The 13,603-nt window shown below is 37.3% G+C and overlaps 1 protein-coding gene across 1 annotated transcript in view; it reads right to left on the reverse strand.

Annotated features, from left to right (window-relative positions):
* Window positions 1–372: 372 nt before the first annotated feature.
* LOC143246143 (uncharacterized) overlaps window positions 373–13,603 on the reverse strand; it is a 65,417-nt gene continuing 52,186 nt past the window's right edge. Inside the window, exon 3 of the mRNA XM_076492355.1 lies at window positions 373–549. Within this exon, the coding sequence (XP_076348470.1) occupies window positions 495–549 (55 nt within the window). The 3' untranslated portion in view covers window positions 373–494. The remainder of the gene's footprint in view (window positions 550–13,603) is intronic.

Below are 13,603 nucleotides of genomic sequence, written 5' to 3' on the forward strand. Positions count from 1 at the left end.
GGTGTGAAAGTTAGGGACAAACGTAGACCAAGATTCGGTGTGAAAGTTAGGGACAAACGTATACCAAGATTCGGTGTGAAATTATTGGGTATCGTACCTTTATGATAGATTTATTTCTTAAAGGTACACGTGTTTACTAAGATCATGAATTTTCATATTAGGTTTAGTTTGTTTATTTGGAATTAAGCACAAAGCTGCACAATGGTCTATCTGAGATATGGTAGTGATGACTAGCAGCTGCCATCCCTCTAGTCTTACATTGCTAAATTAGGGACGGCTAGCGCAGATAGTCCTTTTCTAGCTTTGCAAGAAATTTAAAAAACGAAAACAAAACCAAACCTTACATGAATATCTACCTTTTCTACTATTCATCTTCAACCACCCAAAACACTTCAGAACGGTTATTATGAGTGATTAGATTAAACCATAATCTCAAATGAAGTTGGAAATATCGTTGATCCATCAAGATTTATGGGATCAAAGTGGGTTATGGGTCATCGTGTACTGGAGATGTCCTTCTTTTGTCTCCAGTCTCGATGCTTCTGGACACTGGTGGGAAAATAAAGAATACAAGTCATTGAAAGCTGAAGATAAAGAGGTTTATATCTAATTATAAAGCTAGAACAATTCTATAATTAAAATAACTTAAAATTAATCCAAGAAACAGCTGTAGTTTATACCAACCAACCGTTTTTTTTATATATTGAAATAATATTTTATTTTCCAAATATTTATGTTGATTTATCACAAAACCACACCACAAGGAATCGAACTCCGGACTTTAGAGTTACAAGATCGTAAATGTAACGTCACCCTACATGTGGATTTTTTTGTATACTGTAATAGTGTCGTAGTTCAATTTAACTCCACTTGAAATAAATCCACCAAGCGATCACTCTTCATCTTTACCTTCCCCTGTAATGCTACTTTTCTGATTTGTTACTAGTGATGACTTCTTATCGTTATTACTTCTGCAACATCGAGAACACAGAAACTTCGTAGCGAAGTGCGTTTGCTAACAGAAATAGTAATATATATATATTAACAAGTGTTTAACACGTTTGTTTTAAATTCAAAGTTGTTTTCAGTTTCCTGTATTCATTAACGCGAATTACTACAACTTTTAAAATGTTTTATCTCCGCCCGTATCTCGTTTTCCGAAGAATTTGAGTGATCTCTAACTTAACTATAAACTCATAATTATTGAACAGAAGGTATGTTAATGATGTTAATTAAATTAATTAATAAACGTAATCGTGAAACAGTCCGTTTTTCAGTTTCTTGCAAAGCTACACGACGGTTATCAAATTAAGGACGGTTAACACAGATAGCCCTCGTGTATCTACGTTAGCCGTCTTTAATTTAACAACGTGAGACTAGGGAGAGGGCAGCTAGCTAGTCATCGCCACTCTGCTGCTAGGTCTTGGGTTGCTCTTTTACCAACGAATAGTGGGATTGATCATCACTTTGTGGCGCCCCCACGACCCTACGATTACGAGCCGAGTGCCTTAACCACCTGGCCATGCCGGGCTGTTGAAACAGTTTGTATTTTGTTTTTGTAATCTTACGATTTTTTCGATAAACGAAATAGATTTTTAACTAGTAAACAATATACAAACTTAGTGTCGTAAGTTTGTATATTATTTGTAGAATTATCAAAAATCAGAGTTGTATGTCCGTAGAATATGCGAAGTTATAGAAATTACCTATTACCTTGATTAGGAAGACATGCAAAGAAAAACAGACTCTCAGTGTAAATGCGTATTCGATTATCAATTTGTTTTGTCTCGTAAAAATCTGTACTCTGTTTACGACCTATGTTTATTTGATTGAAGTACACGCTTCGTTTGTTCTCCAAGTTAATGAGATTGGATGATTATTTTGGAAAAAAATAAATTTTTAAACGACTCTCTTTGATGTTATTTGTACGCTTCACGTGTCTTCCTCCTAGTCAGTTTTCTCTAATGTTTCAGAAAAACTAGAAGTCGTGTAGGATTTGAACACAAAGATTTACATAAGTTAGTTATAATTCTTAGTTATAATCCTTCCAGTAAGCTACTGGACTGGACAGGTTAGTGGTGTCGCACGAGAAAAAAAAATCCAATTAAAGATAGCCCAAGGAAAGTTAAAATAAGAAAGTAATCGAACTGACATTTCTAATTATCAATCCTAATGTTTTATTTCAGTCATTTTACTTCAAAAAGTATTTCTGTGTTCAGATTAAACTTATACTGTAAGTCGAAGCTCTCGATACATTTGTGCGATATTTTTTTCTCACCAACAAATTTTATTTTCGTATATGATTACACTTTTGTCGTATCAGTTATATATTTTTTGTAGTGCCATGCGGGCGTCTCTTTATTTGCTATTTGTAAAACGTAATGCACGAGATGCGTACATCACGTGAAAAGCAAGTCTTTAAAACATTTACTAAGTTACTTTATTAATAGTTGTCCCCACGACCCCCAGTAATTCACCGGCAAGTCTGAAGGCTTATTACGTTAATAATCGGGTTTCGATAGGGGTGTCAGCAACGGCACTGATAGCCAGACGATACTGTAGCCTCGCTCTCAACAACAAAGGAACAAATCGTAACAGCTAACAAGAAAACTAAACCTAATGTTAGTAAGACCTATACGCAATTAACTACGAAACTGAATCTGTGAATTTGTAGCTATTCGGCTGCAACTATGACAGCCGCAGTGAAATTTTATTTATTTTTTCTAATTTGCTTGTATTTTCGATTTCGAATAGGCATGCCGAATAAAACTGTATAGATTTTCTAGTGTTTTTCACAATTCATTGGCAACCGGTTTTATTAGAAACGAAACAAAAATCAGTGACATAGAAATCGAGGTGTTATCTGTACTTACACATTCGTTTCTATTAAAATTTTAAGAATTGTTTGAAACGTTATTGAAGGTATAACATAAAACATCATGTTATTCTAAAGAGGAGAAACTCGTTTATGATTCCAACAATTTATATTAACCGTTTGTAATCTTGTAGTAATTACATGATAAAAAAAAACATTGTTAGAATATTCAGTTTCTTGCTGGAACAAGAAGTAGACATTTGCACTTGGGAAGCAGCAATTTAAAAGATGGCATCTCTTTATATTATTATTGTCATTGAAATAGAATTGATACCAAACATTTTGGTAATCTGTACATCAGCAACGTTAAAGTTAAGCACAGCTAAGCAGATAGCATGCGTGTTTGGAAGTCCGAGATTTGAGCTCGAGATATATGCTACTGAACACGCAACACACTTTCAGCTGTGGGCGCGTTATAAAGTGACAGTCAGTTCCGCTTTAGAAATGGCGGGCGCCGCTGGCTGATTACTCCTCCTTCAATGAGCGCTCAATTTCGTGACCTGAACTTCTGTGGTCTCTAGCCTGGTTGTTAAGCCAGTGTGTCGTGGAAGGTGCCGTCCACGTTAAATACACTGCGAAAACCGTTGTGAACCGTCACGAGCGACATGAACAACTTATTAATTTAATTGCACTATTTTATTTTAAGTCTAAACAACAAATTCATCCGCCAAAAGACGATAGTTAGTGAGTACGGTAACAATAAATTGGATCCTAGGGGATTTATGGTCAGTTTTACTTCATCATGTAGTGACCTACATAAATTTTTATTTATGCGAATGTTGTTGTGAATCGTATTCGTTAATCGTTACTTTACAGCAGACCAACTGTTCAATGATTGTGTGCACGTGTTAAACATTTCGTTTATTTTTCCTCGGAAGTGAAACTGAAAACAGAATCTGTGACGTAGAGGCCTAATGTTTTCTTTGATTGGCTGTATCCTCCGATGTAGATTACAATGTCGCTCAGCTTGAGTCATCAAACAAATGAAATACAGTTAGGCCTTTTATAATGGTGAAGTATGTATAATATATATGGGGTTTTGAATCTCTTACTTCAACATTTAAATATGTGAATAATGCCTTGACATTTCATCAAGTAAACACTAGTTCTCTACGTCATATTTTGTTTTCAATTTCACCTCTGGTGAAAAAGGAAATATTTTTTTAATATATACACACACATTTATATATATATATATATGTATGTAAGTACTTGTTTGTTTGCTGATAAGTGTATACACCACCGCTATTAAATCCTGGTTTTATACGTTATAACAATAACATGGCGGAAAGAAAATACAAACGACTTATTCTTCTCCGTCACCCACAAATGTTTTAACTTTAAATAATTTTTTTTTAAAGTGTACCTAAATTGTCCCCACAACTATCGAGTTTAGATCGAGAAAATAAATCCAAAAAATCTGAGTAATTCTTGGTTTTCTACTCTCTGGAATGGTTTCCACCTGTTAGGAATGTTGGAGCTATAACGAATTAACGTTAAGATTCAGTCCATCTGGCCAAGCATGAAATATATTTTCTGTCATGCCCAGTTCTCTTAGTACGAGGCCTAATACGATGCAAGGCCCTACTTCATCGATTAATACTGGCACGCTGGCGCTTTCATATGACAAACAGTCAACGTTTCTACCTTCTTTATTAGGAGAAACTGGAAATGATACGTGGAAGAGAGAGTCGCACCTGTATATAATTTTTGATTTTAGCGTTATTTCGTAACGTATTTCTTTACGGTGAATCAACATCCAAGACCGGCTCGTGGTAGAGTGTAACCTGCTTCTTTTCTACGTGTGAACGTTACCCTGAACTTACAAAAATCTGTGTGCGTGTGTTTTAAAAAAAACTCAACAAAAAACTATCATGAAATACTTAGCGCTAAGATATATATTTAAATACGTTATATTATTCTTTATAAGAAATGTAATAATGTATGATAATGGCTTAAATGTTGTAACGCGGTTCGATTCCCCACGGTGGACACAGAAGATAGCCCGGTGTGTGGCTTTGCTGTAAATCAAACGCATACACACTTAGTTGCTACGTTACTACTGGTACCGCTTCGCACACGACCACAGAACACATTTGTAGAATGCATGGTAAGATTTGGTGGCAGTTTTCTAAAATCTCATGTTCTAAAAAAGATGAAATTAAATTGACACGCAAAAACATATACGTGCGGTTGTTCAAGTGCACGCTCAGTACATAGACTTTCAGGTGTTAACCCGTCAGGAATGACCCGTCCTATTTCGTGACGCTCGAACACCCGCTGGATTAGCTAGATGGAACATTAAAAATAATTGACTAACAATACAAATATCCCTCTATTTAGTCGATTGTGTCTCCTACTTATTCATATATTGTATAAGAAGTCTCATTTACCAACAAACTCTTAACACTCGTGTGATTCGTTTCTGCTCAACTTAAATTCTGTTGTGTTTGCTTGTATTTAAGCAAATTTTGTCGCTTTCGGTATGGCAGCCCTTCCGTTCATTTACATTCTATTGTGGTTTATATATGTAATTCTAAACCACAATGGTACCTAAAGTCCATGTGGACTAGGCGGCAAGGTTAAGGACACTCTGAAGTCCAGTCATAGCTATCCCTAATTTTGTGTCTACCGTAGATATAGTAGTGGCTCAGTCGGTAAGTCTCATTTTTAATGATGCTAAAAACTGAGCTTCCATACTCCTGGTGGACAGAGCACAAATAGTTCATTGTGTTGCTTTGCGTTAAGCTCTTTGAATAAAGATATTACTGTATCCGTAGCGTGCTCGTGGCTGAAAGAACAAAGCGTATTCAGGAGAATTTCGTCTTGAGTATTTGACTCTCGATCCGCAACCCGAAACGCTAACCAATACACCACAGCCAGCCCAAATTTAAGTAGATTTACAGATAAAAGAAACGGTCTACTTGTATATATAAAGTGGGTTTTAGGGTTATAAAGACAACAGGTAAAATTAAACATATTCCTTATTCCTTCCTGACCAGGTGGTGAAAGCACTGGACTCGTAATCTGAGGATCGCAGATTCGAAACCTTGTCACATCAAACATACTCGTCCTTTCAGCCGGGGGGGCGTTATAATGTGACGGTCAGTCCAACTGTTCGTTAGCAAAAGAGTAGCCCAAGAGTTGGCGGTGGATGGTGATGACTAGATGCCTTCCATCTAATCTTATACTGTTAAATTAGGGACGGCTAGCGCAGATAACCCTTGTATAGCTTTGTGCGAAATTCAAAAACAAACCAAGCTTCCTATCCGTATGTTAACAGTTCTGAATGCATGATATGTTAAATAAAAAGCATTTAATAACGAACAGATCAACGTACCTTGCGCTTATTGTTCCTTTGGAACTGAAAAAAACAAAGATGTCTTTAGGATCTTCAAACAACCTTTTTTTTTTCTGGAAACTTCTAATGCCACATGTTGTCTATCGAATCTTACATTCTGTTTGCCGGCTTCAAGACGAACTGCCTCGGTAATTAAGCATCAGTGTATGCATTCATATCTAATTTTTGTTGTGTTTCTTTTCTTATTTTGGTTCACACTTTTGTCTAGAGATAAGTGCTGGCGTCTGTCGTCGGACATCTTTAATAACTCAATCATTATGTATAAAATCGTACTGAAATCTCGGACAAGTATTAAAAACAAAAGTTCACATTCTAGACATCAGAATACGTAATCACTACAAAATCAATGCTACTATAAAGTAAAATGTTAAATATAGTTAAAAATACCGAATTTTGATAAAAGATTTAGTTTAGTAAGTTATCACTAGGGGCGCTAGCGTTTTTGCTGTTTTTAATATCGTATGCTTTTAAAGCTGATAAGCTAATAGAACTGCATTACGTTCCTTCTTAAGAAATATTACCCATGAGCTAGTAGTGTTATATCAGATTAAGAAAATTCACTCAAAACACACATTCAAATTTCCGTAATGGTTATTTTGTTGTTTGATGTTTTTGTTATTGAGCATAAAGCTACACAGAGGGTAATCTGTGTTCTGTCCACCACAGGTATCGAAACCCGATTCTTAGCAGTATAAGTCCGCAGACATACCATTGTACCATTGGGAGGCAATCTCCGTAAATCATAAAACACATACACACAAATATATACACACTAATACATACGTTAAACCTCACGAAATATTCATTACGAGACGTTAAATACATATAAACAATATATATAATAAGACTGTGTCCTTAAGTTTAGGTCAGGGCGATGGAGAGAAGGACACAGGAGGAAATTAGTAAACCATAATATTGCAAAACTTAAATTATCATTTCACCAGGAAACGGAACACGACCAGGGGTAATGCACATCTTGGTTAACTTATCTTACAAAGAAAAACATGTAAGATATTTTCTTTTCTCAGTATAAACTCTTAGGCCCGGCATAATCAGGTGTTTAGGGCACTCGACTAGTAATCTGAGGGTCGCAGGTTCGAATCCCTGTCGCACCCATGTTTACCCTTTCAACCGTGGGGGCGTTATAACGTCACGGTCAATCCCATAATTCATAGGTAAAATAGTAGGCCAAGCGTTGGCGGTGGGTGGTGATGACTAGTTGCCTTCCATCTAGTCTTACACTGCTAAATTAGGGACAATTAGCTCAGATAGCCCTCGTGCAGTTTTGCGCGAAATTCAAAACAAACAAAAAAATCCACCGTCTAGTCTTACACTGCTAATTAATTGACGGCTAGCGCAGATCGCCCTCGTGTAGCTTTGCGCAAAATTAAAAAAAAAAACCAAACAAACATTAAACCCTTATCTCTATTTATACCCGTCGGCAGTGAGCTTGGTTTGGGAAACTAACAATAATTCTTATTAAAACCATACAACAATGACGTGAAAAGTCACGTGTAATTCTACGCGATTTTTTCTTTCTAATTTTTTTTATCTCACTGTGTTGATAAATTTCGAGAAACTTCTTCAAAAGTCGGGTATCATGGATAACAAGACCTGACATGACGTCAGAGAGATAGCTGGGAGGAAAGATGTTCTTCTCCCAAAATACGACGCATTGAATAATTTCTACATATTTACGACAGGATGTCGGTTGAAAGCATTTTGCAACTCTCTCTTATCCAGCTAACGTCACCAAGGCGACAATAACGGCGCTGGTCTCTTTCTTTTGTTTCTCTTAAGAAGTGGCACCATCAAACGAGAGAATGCTTTTAGAGCACCGCAGGAAGGCAGAACTGCCTGGAGCCCATTAGATAGGAAAATATTAGTGTCAAGTTATGTCGGACCATTTTGAGATTGCTAGATTTAGGTAGGCGAGAGAACATGAGTCGGACAACCACCATGCGTCACAAACACGCCTATAAATTGAGATAAGTGTAAGCACACAAAATAGATGGAAAGAGAGTCGAATAATAGGCTAAGAATAGAAAAGGTAGAGAGATAGAAATAATAACAACCTAAGATAAATATTTAAATAGGCCCGGCATGGCCAAGCGTGTTGAGGCGTTCGAGGGTCCCGGGTTCGAATCCTGGTCGCACCAAACATGCTCGCCCTTTCAGCCGTGGGAGCGTTATAATGTGACGGTCAATCCCACTATCCGTTTGTAAAAGAGTAGCTCAAGAGTTGGCGGTGGGTGGCGATGACTAGCTGCCTCCCCCCTAGTCTTACACTGCTAAATTAGGAACGGCTAGCGCAGATAGCCCTCGTGTAGCTTTGCGCAAAATTAAAAAAAAACAACAAATATTGAAATACCTAAAATATCGTCACATTTAACGACTCCACCACAATCCAGCGAAACGTTTCATGGAAGCCTTTTAATCCATTTTTAAACAATTCGATTATTAAACAGCGACATAGATATCAGGACAGACAACCAATAACAGATAAATATTTTTTTTCTCTTGCTGTTATTTAGATGTAAATGCACTGCTTGTGTATAGTTCAACTAACAAAACTGTGTAGGTAGTTTTCTGTGAAACTTATCAACAGACAACTAGAGAGAATCGTAGTTGCGCAAATAAAAGCATCACACAAGTTTCTTAATTTCAGTTAGATTTGTTTGTTTGGGAATTTCGCACAAAGCTACTCAAGGGCTATCTGTGCTAGCCGTTCCTAATTTAGCAGTGTAAGACTAGGGGGAAGGCGGCTAGTCATCACCACCCACCGCCAACTCTTGGGCTACTCTTTACCAACGAATAGTGGGATTGACCGTCACATTATACACCCCCACAGCTGGGAGGTCGAGCATGTTTAGCGCGACGCGGGCTCGAACCCGCGACCCTCGGATTACGAGTCGCACGCCTTACGCGCTAGGCCATTACGGGCAATTTGAGTTAGAAGTAAATCTCTGAATGAATACTTGGTTGGGTTGTAGGATATACCCTTAATTTTCCAGTACTTATATTGTTACTGAGCTGTAACTGTGTGTAATAATAATAATAAAAGACATAGCACTATGTTAGGGAGAAACTACAATTTGTTGTTGTTGGGGTACCCGTCGCATAAGTGTCGTCCGGGTTGAAAATACTAAATATAAACATCTTCAGTAATTCTCTGCGCTACAGTGCGTTAAGCACTATTGTTGTATTGTCATCCACGTCACACATGGAGATACGTGAGAAAGTCCTCGAAATAATTTGAAATAAAAGAATTGGTAATATCCAGTGCCATCCAAAACATGGACACATATAATTTGACATACGTCATTCCACTTGGTAAAGATATTTCTTTATTTTATGTCAAAGATATTATTGTATATTTCAAACCCCTAAAAATTACATTTATGATTAACTACTATTACTTTTTAGAAACGATAAAGAAAAACCAGGAAGTTCGTGGAAGTAAGAGAAAGAAGGCGAAATTGTGAACAGATTTTGTTTTGTTTTGTTTTTAAGTTAGCAGTGTAAGACTAGAGGGAAGGCAGCTAGTTATCACCACCCACCGCCAACTCTTGGGCTACTCTTTTACCAATGAATAGCAGGATTGACCATTACAACATTACACTCCCACAGCTACTAGTGTGAACATATTTGTTGTCACGGGGATTCAAACCCGCGACCCTCAGATTACGAGTCGAGTACCCTAACCACCTGGCCATGCTGGGCCTATTTCAAAATGTAAGTTCATCATGGAATCAAAAAATAAGTCAGAAAATTATGGAGCAAAATTATGGATAAGTGTAGTCAACGTTCTTTATATCAATAACTTATAAGTGTAGTCAGTGTTCTGCGTTGTGAAGTCCAACAGAGGTTTTAATAAAGCCCTAACCAGTCCAACCACTAACACCCAGAAAGGATATTTCTAATAAAAGGTCGCGTCTTTTTTTTGTCATTTGCTCGACATCTCGAGGAACTTGAATATCTCATATGATATTTTTATCGTTAATATGACGTGTTGTTTGTTTATTTCCTTTTTTAATGTTTGTTTCTTTGAGGTTAAGCACAAAGCTACCCATGCTCTGCCCAACACGGTGCCATTTGAAGGGTTTGTTTATTTCTGAATTTCGCACAAAGCTACACGAGGGCTATCTGTGCTAGCCGTCCCTAATTTACCAGTGTAAGGCTAGAGGGAAGGCAGCTAGTCATCACCACCCACCACCAACTCTTGGGCTACTCTTTTTACCAACGAATAGTGGGATTGACCGTCACATTATAACGCCCACACGGCTGAAAGGGCGAGCATGTTTGGTGTGACTGGGATTCGGAACCCGCGACCCTCAGGTTACGATTCGAGTGCCTTAACCACCTGGTCATGCAGGGCTTGTGAAGAGACAAACAGATTGATTGCTGAAGTAATTGTTTCTTGTTTATCGCAAAGCTACACAATGGGCTATGTGTGCAGTACTCCACATGGGTATCGAAACTTGTTTTTCAACGTTGGAAACTTTCAGACTTGTTGCTGTACCACTGGGGGGGGGGGGCGCCAGAATGAAAAAAAAACAGAAACAAAAATTTCGTAAGGTATTTGTGTATACACAATTATGTTTTACCTTTGATTTCTGTGAACAAAATAAAATTGGCGGAAAATCTATTAGTTTAGAAAATTCTGTCTCACGTTCCCTGTGTTTATTACAGGCCAACATATTTTAAAATTATATTAAATTATTCAATTTTTAATGCATTTTTCGCATCGCCTTTTATTTTCTTAAATAAGAGGTTACATTAACTTCCAGATTAACACCGATACTTGTTTGATTAATATGGCCTAAGGATGTTGCAATATTACATTTATTAATATACAGTTTAAACGAGGCATATTAAACTGATGAAGGAAGTCAGTTTAACGAGTGACATAAATATGTCGAAACAGGACAGATGTTTTTCATTATCTAATATTTACTAACGTGAAATTTTTTTTTATTTTAATAAATAATTTATTATTTTAAACCCCTATTATGGACTTTATAAACTAAAATATTAAAATATCTGCGTGTATCGACTGCTGAGTGGGATCCCCGTGGATGTAACTCTGGATCTGATTCGGGGTTCGATTCCCCACATTGGACACAGCAGGTTGTCCGATGTGGTGTTGCTCCATTACATACAAATACATTTTATTGGTAATAGTTGAAAATATATTCGTCGCTATTTTATGGATATAAGTTATTGATTTGTCAACACATTAAACTATTTTAAGTGCTGTAGGTTTTTATCTGCTACTTAAACTGAAAAATAAATGTTACATATAAGGAAAAAAAAAACAACCAAAAACAACATCATTAAGTCAATCAAAAGAAAAATATATTGTTTGTTCTCCAGAACGACACAGAATAGGCTTAACACTCACGACAGATACGTGTATTTATATATAATTCAGGCATAGTTTTCTTTAATTACGGATTGCGGTCCAGAAGAAGGAAGGCAACAAGTCGACAGCACAAGCCGCTTGAATTGGCTATTGTTAATGAAATAATTGACTTCAGCGTTACTCTTATAACGCATCCACAGATGAAGGTTTGTTTGTTTGTTTGCTTTTTGAATTTCGCACAAAGCTACTCGAGGGATATCTCTGCTAGCCGTCCCTAATTTAGTAGTGTAAGACTAGAGGGAAGGCAGATAGTCATCACCACCTGCCGCGAATTCTTGGGCTACTCTTTTACCAACGAATAGTGGGATTGAACGTCACATTATAACGCCCCCACGGCTGAAAGGGCGAGCATGTTTGGCGCGACGGGGATGCGAACCCGCGACCCTCAGATTACGAGTCGCACGCCTTAACACGCTTGGCCATGCGGGGCCAAACATTTATACAGCACCACGTTTCGCGCCTGAAAGCCTCATATCGCTAATTCGATATGCTAATACTTAGGCCGCGCTCCTGCTAAAAAACAGTTCATCAGAGAATAAACAGACCAGGAAAATTGAAGGAAACTGACATTAAATTAAGGGATGTTTCTCAAATTATATAATTATAAAAATAATTACAAAACTAACAGTTCTTTCATCCTTAATATTTCATCATTGAATAAAATCCACTTAAAAGTACTAAACCCCTCAGCTCAGTTCCTATAAAGTGATAGAATTCTTTCATCTACTGAATAGATGTTTCATCAAAGCATTAGATATTCCCTTATTTTGCATTCAGGCATATAAACCACACATTTTGCTTAACAGAGAAAACAAGAAGGCTTACAAACCTTTCCGTCCCCATGTTCATGAGCAACTGTACGAAATCATGCGAGTTTTTAATTTCTAGATATAACTATACAATCGAGTGAATCTTCGATTCCGTGAGAAGTTCACAATTCTTCTCAGCTACTGTGAACTGTGGCCTGGCATGGACTAAAGACTTTGCGTGACGGGCTGCACCATGTAGAGTCCATATTTCGAAACCTGGTGTCGTTGAATTCGCTTCGAAGTTTCAGCTGAGGTCGCGTTATAAATTGTTTATTTTTGAATTTCGCACAAAGCTACACGAGGGCTATCTGCGCTAGCCGTCCCTAATTTAGCAGTGTAAGACTAGAGGGAAGGCAGCTATTCATCACCACCCACCGCCAACTCTTGGGCTGCTCTTTTACCAACGAATAGTGGGATTGATCGTAACTTTATAACGTCCCCACGGCTGAAAGGGCGAACATTTTTGGCGCGACGGGGATGCGAACCCGCGAACCTCGGATTACGAGTCGCACACCTTAACGCGCTTGGCCATGCCGGGCCACACTTGAAGGGAAACTCCTATATAATATATAGTAAATATAATATGGTCTTAACTCCAGTTTACTACCTATAAAATTAAGTATTCAAATACATTAAAAATTTAGTACATATTTGTTGCAGCCTTTTAGAGTCCAAGTAATAATATTTTTTTATGTTCTAAGAGAAAAAGTGATGACAATGAATATGATTCTATAATTTCATTAAAACTAATATGAACTAATTATTTTTGATAAATTTAAGAGGTTGATGAGGGTGTACAAATGTGTTTAATAAAGATACAATGTTAATATCACCTTAGTTAATTTGTTTTCTAATTAATTTTTTTATTGAGTCTCGAGGCTTCCAACGACCGTTGGGGCACCTTGGATGCCAATGTATTATCGGCGATTTTCGGGCAAACCTATTGGGCAATAGCGATTTGATCCCGCGAGAAGCAGATGGCTAGTCGAGTGCTTTTGATCCCAGGGGATTTCTATTCTGCTAAATGTGTTAAAATTATGAACGTTGAACTAATATGAAAAGAACGTGATTGAGAATTATTTTATTTATAATCGATTGTAGTACCCAATCTTTTAATTTGTGGCCGGACATAG

The sequence above is a fragment of the Tachypleus tridentatus genome, chromosome 3 (assembly GCF_004210375.1).
Source record: "Tachypleus tridentatus isolate NWPU-2018 chromosome 3, ASM421037v1, whole genome shotgun sequence".
In the NCBI taxonomy this organism is placed as follows: Eukaryota; Metazoa; Arthropoda; class Merostomata; order Xiphosura; family Limulidae; genus Tachypleus; species Tachypleus tridentatus.